At 38.7% G+C, this 9,596-nt stretch overlaps 1 protein-coding gene across 8 annotated transcripts in view; it reads right to left on the bottom strand.

The window, feature by feature from the left end:
• The window catches only part of POC5 (POC5 centriolar protein), a 28,812-nt gene that overhangs the window by 2,458 nt on the left and 16,758 nt on the right, over nt 1–9,596 (bottom strand). For 5 of the 8 annotated variants that reach the window (XM_050329150.1, XM_050329155.1, XM_050329149.1 and 2 more), the window contains 6 exons: nt 9,278–9,457; nt 8,055–8,217; nt 3,974–4,092; nt 3,098–3,211; nt 2,103–2,279; nt 18–443 (listed from right to left, as the gene is read on the bottom strand). In XM_050329150.1, the coding sequence (XP_050185107.1) occupies nt 294–443; nt 2,103–2,279; nt 3,098–3,211; nt 3,974–4,092; nt 8,055–8,217; nt 9,278–9,457 (903 nt within the window). In that variant the 3' untranslated portion in view covers nt 18–293. Of the gene's footprint in view, nt 1–17; nt 444–2,102; nt 2,280–3,097; nt 3,212–3,973; nt 4,093–8,054; nt 8,218–9,277; nt 9,458–9,596 lie in introns of those variants that run through there. The other 3 variants (XM_050329151.1, XM_050329152.1, XM_050329154.1) reach the window with 2 other exon arrangements.

The following is a 9,596-nucleotide window of genomic DNA, read 5'->3' as shown; positions in this document are numbered from 1 at the left end:
GACAAAATCAAGTTGTATCCTTTATTTAAAAGTGTGCAAAAGATTCCTTAAATAGAAAGGGTATATCTTAATAAAATAAGTTCTCAAGTAGTTTGGAGGTAAAGCAACAGTTCAAATTTTTTTCCCCTCCAGATGTTACTACAAAAGCACTTTTACATTAAAAAAAAAACAAACAACTTTTTTTAGCAAAGGGTAAAAACATGATATGTCCTTTAGGCCCTATTACATCAAATCTGAAAAGACTGGGAGGAGGTACCTTGATAAAAACCCCCATCGGTGATAAAGATATTCACTCAGTCAACAACTTTTATTGACTGAACACTAGTATGGGTCTGGCCCTGAAGCATTCGCCCAGCTTGTCCTGCAGGTCTCGCAGTGGTAGAACCAGAAGAATGGAGCACAGTTCGAGGATATTTGGCAGCAGTGGCTTGCGATACGGTTTGCTGAAAAGTAATTAGATACATCAAAACACTTAATGGTACCAAAAAAATCCCATTAAATTAGCCCCAGCTGAGCTGTAGTTTAAACAAAGATTTGCAATCCAGCAAACTGAAATACACTCACCAAATTGGAAAAAAAAGGGTTACTTTAACAGAATGAGTAACTTTTTTCCTTTCTTACCTGTAATACAGTTTTTAGAATGCCAAGTGCTAAACTTTTAACTAGCTATCTTTAGCTTTTATCATCTCTATCTCATTTTAAGGTTGGTTCTTTTGTTCTTTTTTTTTTACCAAATTGTTCAGAATTTTTCTCTGTAGTGCTAATTTAACCATGCCAGTTTTCCTTTTGAAGCTTATTATTTGCTATGAGGAAGCCTCTGAAAGGTCTCTGAAATTTTTGGGAAAGTTTTGCAATTTTATCAACAATTAATTTTCTGCACAAAAAACTAGCCACCTTCGTGTAATAAACAGTAGTCATTCTACTTTTAATCAAGGCAAACTCTCTTCCTTCTCAGATTAACTCAAGAGGAATACTTCAATCTGTCTTCCACTTAGGCATTTATTTTCAGAAAGAGTATACAGAAATATATCTTGAGGTGGGGCTGTCACATTTATTACATTTTCAGAATGTACATTTTCAGTTTTTGATACAGTATTTAGGTACATTACTTGTCCCACTAGTCACATACTCTGAATTCAGAAATTGTTCTTAATGAAATAATTATCACACTGAGCCTCTAATCCCCTAAGGACATACAATTTAATTATGAATTTCTGCTTAGGAGGCCAATTTCTAGAAAGCTGCATGCAGCCTGCCACAGTGCTCTGAGTCACTGCAGGAAATGGGGGAAAGCAGAACATCCCTCACACAGCTACCAGTAACTCCAGCCAGATTAAGGGACATGAAGTAGCTCTGCTTGCTCTGGTTGTATCACTGAAAAGAAACTGGACTTTCAGGTAACACAGAGAAAACTCAGTTGCTATTTTAGACGTTAAAATATAACAAAAAGTATCTTCAATCATTCCCTATACCTCCAGGTAAAAGCATTTTTTGCTCAGACTGGTCTATATGTCTAGTGATCACCTAGGCCATTTGGGCCACTTGTATAGTGCTCTTGTATATTGCTTCCATACCCTATGAATGCAATATTTATCCTTCATGATAAAAACAGGGAATAGGATTCAAAAATACAACAAGCAGCAGACTTGACTAATTTGATTGCCTCTGGACAAGGGTTTTACTTTTTCCCTCTTTGCATTTGCTGCTCAGCGTGTCAGGTGAGTCTATACCTCTACCACCTCTGCTTCGGTCACTCCTCCTGCTCTGTACCATAACTCATCTTTAAACTGTGGTGACATGGTGAGGACACCAAACCTTGCTGGATCAACTGAGTACTTCTCATGGAAGAGGTGGCTAAGAAAGAGAAACGAGACTACTATACCTGTGAAATAATTACTACAGAAACAAGATAAATATATTAAAGTGGCAATCTCATCAGCAGAGCCTTCTACCCAGCCCAAAGACAGCAAGTACTGTTTGCTATTTTAAACAGGACTCAAGTCTGAGTTTTGTCTAATACCTCTTCACAATATTATATTTCTTTAAACTACTACCAAACATATTGTAATAGGAATACTGTAACAAAGAGAATTCTGACTTACCTGAGTGACTGGATGATGTTTCTCAACAATGACTGAACTCATGGGTGGAGCAACTCCCATCACTGCTAAACTCCCACAAGTTCTGGATTTTTGTCCCATATCAGCTCTGCCTGTGATACGAGCAGTGATTGTTCTTCCTGCTTTCTGCTGAGCAGATGTTATCACTTTTGCCATGGGCTATAAGTAAATTAAACACTAGTTGGTAAAAAATGCTAACCACAATATTTACAGTGCTCTAATATTTTTGCTTAGTTTTATCTGCCAGGTGCCTAAACAGACCACGTGATGTTGCAGGTAGTGCACTTATGTGACACAGGACTGAATTTGCTCCACCTAGTTGCAACCATCTTTTTCCATGCTAAGTATGAGATAGCATTTCAGGGAAATGACTTCTGTCCTGAGGGGAGCAAGGCTAATTTGACAAAAATCAAGCAGCATGGATAGCTTTGCTTTGCTCACTGACTGCATACTCAAGTGATAGCTGAAAGTACTTCACTGTGGAAAGCCTGTCTAGCAAGGACAGAGCAGATACAAAAAACTTCCACGCATATAACGCTGCATCTCTCTCTGACAGCAAACTGTGTCACATGGGGAGAAGAAAGGAGAGGAGTTAGTACAGAAAAGGGAATGAGAAAACATTTCAAACAGCAGGATAATGAAGCAAAGCATACTCTTTCCATAACAAAAGGGTATCAAGTCAAACACCAGTTGCACTACATGTAAGTGTACATGCATTCTTCTGTTCCTTATTTTGCTACACTTCTGCCTCCTCACCTCCAAAATTAATTTAAAACTGCTCTTAGCATACATGGGTTTATGTAACATTAACGAGCATTTGCCAGCTAGTGTCTTCACACAGCTATTTAAACTCTACAGCAGTGTCCTCAACTACATACCTGTGTTGCTCTGAAAAATGCAGAAATGACAAAATCCAAACTAATACTTGTTATAACTGTCTTAAAATAGGAAAAAAAAAGTTAATCTTAGCTTGTTACCAGTTTTTGAGTTGATGTCACACCAGATCCTGTTGCTGTGCTAGTGATGATTACTGGAGAATCAGAATCTAGCCTGGTCTGAGAAGTGCTTGCATGACTAAGGTGGCTAGAAAACTGTGAATAAAACCAGAGTTTACAAAGAATGAGTATAACTTCCTAGAAAATAAAATTTTACTCTTTAGAAAGTCAGGTTTTTTACTATTCTAATTAACCTTCTAATTTTAATGCCTTTGCAGATATTTTATCTTTTTAGTTACTGTTTACTGGCTAATTTAAAATCACTTGTCTAAAAATCGTAGAAATGGTGTGAATAGCATTTGTCACTACTAGAACAATAAATAAGGAGAGAGGCACACACACCTTTGTTTTAACCTACATTTCAGCATAAAATGGTTTTACAGTGGCAATGTTTTCAGGATGACTCCAGGGCAGGTCCAGAACAACCAAGCTACTGGATAATGATCTTGGTAGGCTGACATGACAGGACAATATATCAAGTTCCCTCTGTGCCTATATGTGTTAGACCCCTAAAAAAGAAGCCTTAAGTCAAGCCAATTTTTCTTCTTTTCAGAGTACATTATATTTAGGTGTTTTAAAGAAAAACTCAACAGGTTTTTTACATAAAGAACCTTGGAGAACTAATTCTGCTTATTGTAGTGACCTTGCCTTCATTAGTGTAATGCGTTTTCACTAAAATAAAAAGCAAAGCTTAATGAAAGTACAAGTCACAGCAGCTGTGCTCCAGTCACTTCATTTTTACAATCTGAACACACCCACAGATTTCCTTTTACACTTTGACTCTCTCCAAAAAGCTCCAAGCAAGGAAGTTCAGTTTCATTTCTAGCAAATACAGTTCTGTTCCAGGAACATGCTTACCATGCCTTCCAGCTGAAGTGTAGTTGCTGGTGGAGGTGGTGGTGAGGGTGGATTATATTGTGAAGGAGGTAGCCTTCCTGCAACAGTGGTACCGTTATCATTTCTCCTACTTCCTATATCTATTATTAGAAACACAAAGTAATGGGATCAGCAGATAATCTAGCAAACCTTAAGGGGGGAGGAAGGGGAAGATAAGCTACTGTAAAAGTTTTAGTAATTCTTTGGGATTTCTGTGTAATCTAACGAAAAGGATCAGCCTGTTCTTTATAGGTATATACATATCAAACAAACATTCCTGTATTTTACCTGTCTTTTGAGGAGCTTAGAAATGTTTTTCAAGGGGCTTGTTTCTGTGTTATGTCTCGACATCTCTCTGGCATTTGTCACATACTTCTAGTGCAAAGAACTGAGATTCTTCATACTGCTTGACAATACTAAATCCAGCGTGCAAGAGCTGCTCTTATGCGAAGGGCCAAAATCCAGTTTAGGTGGAGAACAGCAAAACACAGAAAGGTCATACTGGACTTTCATGAGGGTGCAAGATCTCTAAAGGGGTTTATTGGCAGTAAAATAAAATGTTACTTTAACTTTCCTGATAACAGCGCAATTTCAAGAAGCCATAGCTCACACTTACAGTGTCTTATCTCCACATATAATGGCTGGACATCCTGGCTGTAGGGCTGGGATGATCTACAGGCACCCCACAGCCCTCACGTCCCCTCACCAGGTTAGGCTGAGTGAGCCTGAGCTTGTGCAAAATCCATCCAGGATTCTTTTGTCCTGCAATGCAGACATCCTAGGGATGCCAGATCTGCAGACAAAAGCCCAGTACGTTTTCCAAGCCGTTTCAGCCTTTTCCTTTTAGAGTACAAACTTTCTTAAAGAAAGGAGAGAGAGGTGTTCTTATTTACTCTCCTATTTTTGAAGCAGCTGATGCTAGCAGGAATTCCAGGAAAATGGAACTTTGCTCATTCCAGGGAATAGAGTGACACCATGTGGTAGTAGTGGTGTTTGGTTTTCTACTATTCTTTGAAGTAAGTAGGAAAAATAAAAGGAAGGTGCATCAAGCCAGTGCAATGTTGATAGATTTCAGGAGTGAAAGAATGTCAGAATATGCATTTTGGACATATCTACGTATGCATACACACATTAAACTTAAGCATAGACGCAACCAATGCACAGCTAAAGAATAATCAGATCTGATCTATGTTATTTAAAAACAGTGTTAGGGTTTTTATAAGCAAAAAGTCATGAGTTCCTGTTATTTTAATGCTCTTTTAAATACATAAAGAAGTTAAAAATAATCTTAATATAATACTACTAACAAAAAAAGGTCAGAAAACCTGTGAGCTAACTTTTACACCATCAACACTGACACTAAATGTTATGGACCCATTAAGGTTGCAATACTTGCACACTATTAATAACCTACATTACAATATTCAGGATGTGTGTGTTATCTGTATATTGTATGTATATTAAACGTACATTATAATAACCTAATCATAAATGTGTAAAGGGATGAAATTCTGCTTTTATTTCCAATGAGAGTAGGTAGCACTGCAGTGTTCATATAAATTTATGACTGATTCTAGCACATGGAAGTTTGATGTCCAGAGGTTAAAAGACTAGAACAATTCACAATAATCATCTACTCTGACATTTGAAGTCTCTGATATCCTGATTACAGTTCTGTTATAACTGATGAAGAATAGAAATCAACAGGTGTACAACCTTATAAATAATTATGTAACTAATTTCATTAAAACCACCATCTGGGTGTAGCAAGAAAGATGCAGTGTGCCTGTGGCAGGGAAGAAGGTGGTATGAGAGGTGGTGGACTGCTTGGGACCAAGGACAACAGCCTAGGAGATGTTACGAAGTCTGATTAAAAAGCATAATGCTGGACACACAAAAAATTAGTTATGGGTACCATAACATCCAGCACAGCAAAATCTTTACGTATTGTGCTGGTGCAGAGTATCAGTTCTGGCTTGATAGTAAAAATCAAGGCACATCTTTGGTCCATGAAACTCAGGGGTTGATCATGGCTGCTCTAGAACTCATTTTTCTTCATTTCCTCCCTACTTACCTTCTTCTTTACAGGTCTACAGACACAGTGCTTTTGTTTCACACCACCCATCATTACTAGCGATGTTGTCTGTTCCATGTTTTTTGAAAACAGTAAACAAACAAATAAAAGCTAAAGCTTCAATACAGAGTAGTTCTTAATTAATAACACAGTGAATAACAAAGTGTTTGGGAAATGCCCTACAGTTTTATTCCCGGACTCAGTATACTCAAAAAATCCTTTGTTCTTGACCCTCTCCAAATACTGATCCTATGTTTTTATAGCACACAGCTACTATATTAGATAGACAACAGGTTAGCTAAGGCATACAGAGCTCTCGGTAAACTCCATAAAAGAGTATGGCAAAACAAACACCTGAAGAAAAGTACAAAGATCAGCGTTTACAGAGCCATTGTACTGTCTACTCTTCTGTATGGATCTGAATCATGGGTCATTTACCGGCACCACTTGTGTCTCTGAGAACGCTTCCATCAGCGCTGCCTCCGTATAGTTCTAAACATCCACTGGACTGACTATGTGACCAACACGTCTGTCCTTGAACAGGCAGCAGTCACGAGCATTGAGGCCATGCTGCTGAGAACACAGCTGCGCTGGGCAGGGCACATCTCCAGGATGCAGGACTGCCGCCTCCCTAAGATCGTGCTCTGTGGGTAACTTGCCACTGGCTGCCGCAAGAGAGGAGCCCCGAAGAGGAGATACAAGGACTGCCTGAAACAATCCCTCAGTCTTGGCCATATTGATCACCACCATTGGTCTACCCTGGCCTCCAATCGGGAGGCCTGGAGACACACCATCTATAACGCTGCTGCTGCTTTTGAGAACACACGCAGGATCACTCTCGAGGAGAAAAGACAGCGCAGAGAGAATCGCGTCTTGTCGATATCACCTGGGGAGTCTTTCTGCTGTGCCTTCTGCAACCGGACTTGTCTATCTCGCATTGGCCTTTTTAGCCATCAGTGCGCTTGCAGCAAGCGTGGGTAGAGCCCTTCTCAAATCTTCGTTTGCGAAGCCTAGCCATGATGATGTTGACTATATTAGCCAGTGTCATATGAATTTTTAAGCAGTTGCACAAATACCGCTTATGTTTAACAGGCTTAGACAACCCCTCAGGTAAGTATCTTCCTATACCTTCTTCAGGTTTTTATTTTCTCTTCATATCTACATTTTTTGGTGAAGAATTTCTCTAATGTAGTTCAGAAACTTCTGTATAAGATTGTTAAATTTACCAGCTGAAGCTACTTGTCAAAGGACATTAACCACCGCTGTCAGTACAGCTGGCTGTTGAGCCACACATGCAGCTGTGACTCTCCCACTGGCACAGCTATTTTCTCTTTAACATAGATTGCTGTACCAGCACGACTATGTTACCACTGCTACAGACTGTCTCACTCTGAGGGGGTGATTTCATTACATCAGTAAGCGAGCACAGCTCTTTCCTGTGTACCTGCATGGGTTTTACAGGTATGCTGCTGATATAATTAGACTGGTGTTTCCTGTTCTGGCACAGAATTACAACTAAATGCAGAACCTGAGAGATTTGCTTGCCCTTCTCACATTCAAAAGCAAGACTAAGAAAGAAGGGAGAGCTGGCTGGAAAAGCTGATTCCTTGCACACTGAGATTCCAAAGCATAAAGGTATTTTCAGGATTTCCCCTTCAATCCCCTGTAACCTGGTATTTTAAGAAGTTTCCCACCCTTGGCTTCTTGTTCTGCCTTCAGCTGCAGATTATCACTCTCCCAGCAATGTGGGATGAAGAGAACACGTTCTTCCTTTCAGCTATAGCAGTACAAAGTTCAGCATCAGGATTTCTGAATATATTCAACAGGACTTTCTAAAGCAATAGAAATTTAATAAACTTTGTGTTGCTACAAGTTACCAAATTAAAACAAAAAGCAAAAATGAACTCTGTAAAAACAAACAAAAAATCCCAAACAAACACAATGAAAATGCACATGCACTACCAGATTAGAGCTGCTGTTCATACTAACCAGGATCTGGTCTACTGTCCTTGCCCTGAAACATGGTCATTGCTTCCAGATTCAAAGCACATACACCACGCATAAAGGCTTTCTTCATGGTGTCTTCATACTGATCCCTTTCACTGTGCAGTCGCAGAATCTCAGCTTTTGTCCGTTCCAAATTAGCAGTCAGCTACAAAACAGTAAGGAAACACTTCTCTTGGACTTCTGAATGCAAACTACAAACATAATAATCAATTTGCTTTAAAAGTCACTTACTATATTTACAAAGATACATACTTGAACTTCAAAATCTCTGGTTCACCAGAGATGAACAGCTACTTGTAATTTCTTTGTACTATAGCACAATATTAGTGCTAGAGCATATCAAGGACAAGAGGACTGTCAGACCCTACCTAACCAACTAAGCATAAATGTATCTTGCAAGCTTTTGTCTTCTACAAGTTAGGCATCTGGCATAACAGAGTTCTGCAGGAACATGGATTCACTCAACAGAAGAGTAAGTGTTCTCAGACAATTATTTAAGCATTGGGTGAACTGTCATCACCAATCTCTCTTCTTTAGATACTGTAAAAAACTAAAAATGCTGAGAGGAGAACAAACCAAGTTCCTTTTGTAATTCACTACTTACTTTTGTGCTGGTAAGTCACATTTGGTAAGCCTATTTCTAAAGTTCTAGGTTTAATTTCTTGTTGAAATACAATGCTCTTAAAACTCATATTTTAAAACTGTTTACTTACCATGCACAGTTTGACAACTTGACCTTAAGCTCTGAAAATTCTTTAACAAACTTAATTGGCACATTGAAGTCCAATTTCATCCTTTAGCAGAATAGCTATTATAGCAAAAATACTGTACACTCATCAAGATCATTCAGAATAATAATGCTCTTCTTTATTAAAACCTCATAATGCATAGCCAATATTACCAGGATGCTGTTAGAAAACAAATGGCATTCCTATTGGTGGGCAAACAGATTCGTCTCATTTCAGGAAAATCCAATTTACTTCATCTGTGCATGCAGATCAGCAACATTTTATAGCAGATGCAGGGGAAAAGTCACATCTAAAAACATAACAGATCTTATAACCACTCAGATGTTCTTGTATAGCTGGGAGGTCTGTTCTGCTAGAAAATCCTCATGTTTGTCAAGTTTGCTGAGAAAGAGATACTTTGGAGGGATGGGAATTGGGAGCAAAGGAGCAAAAGAATGAAAAAAAAACTGAATTCACCTCTGCAATTTTGGCTTCATAATCATTGGTGAGTTGAACACAGACATCTTCTGCCCTCAACTGACAGGCTCTTGCTACTTTATCTTTCCACTTTTCTTCACTAAGAGAGCGCCACGCTGCCCACACTTTCTTCATCAAAGTTGTCTGGAATTGTTTGTCTGCTATTCTATTTGCGTATTCCTTAGGAAACAAAAAAAACCACATTGTGTGGAAGTTGAGGTTTGCTAAAAATATAAGTATTTACGTGTGGATGATTGTTTTACAATTTATTATTAGTTTATTTACATAGACCACAGTAGAAACACCTCAGCTGAATAAC

Source organism: Myiozetetes cayanensis, unplaced genomic scaffold (genome assembly GCF_022539395.1).
Source record: "Myiozetetes cayanensis isolate MyiCay16 unplaced genomic scaffold, myiCay2020 scf4, whole genome shotgun sequence".
Classification (NCBI taxonomy): domain Eukaryota; kingdom Metazoa; phylum Chordata; class Aves; order Passeriformes; family Tyrannidae; genus Myiozetetes; species Myiozetetes cayanensis.
The sequence above is the reverse complement of the archived record's forward strand: the minus strand, read 5'-3'. Positions and strand labels throughout refer to the sequence as shown.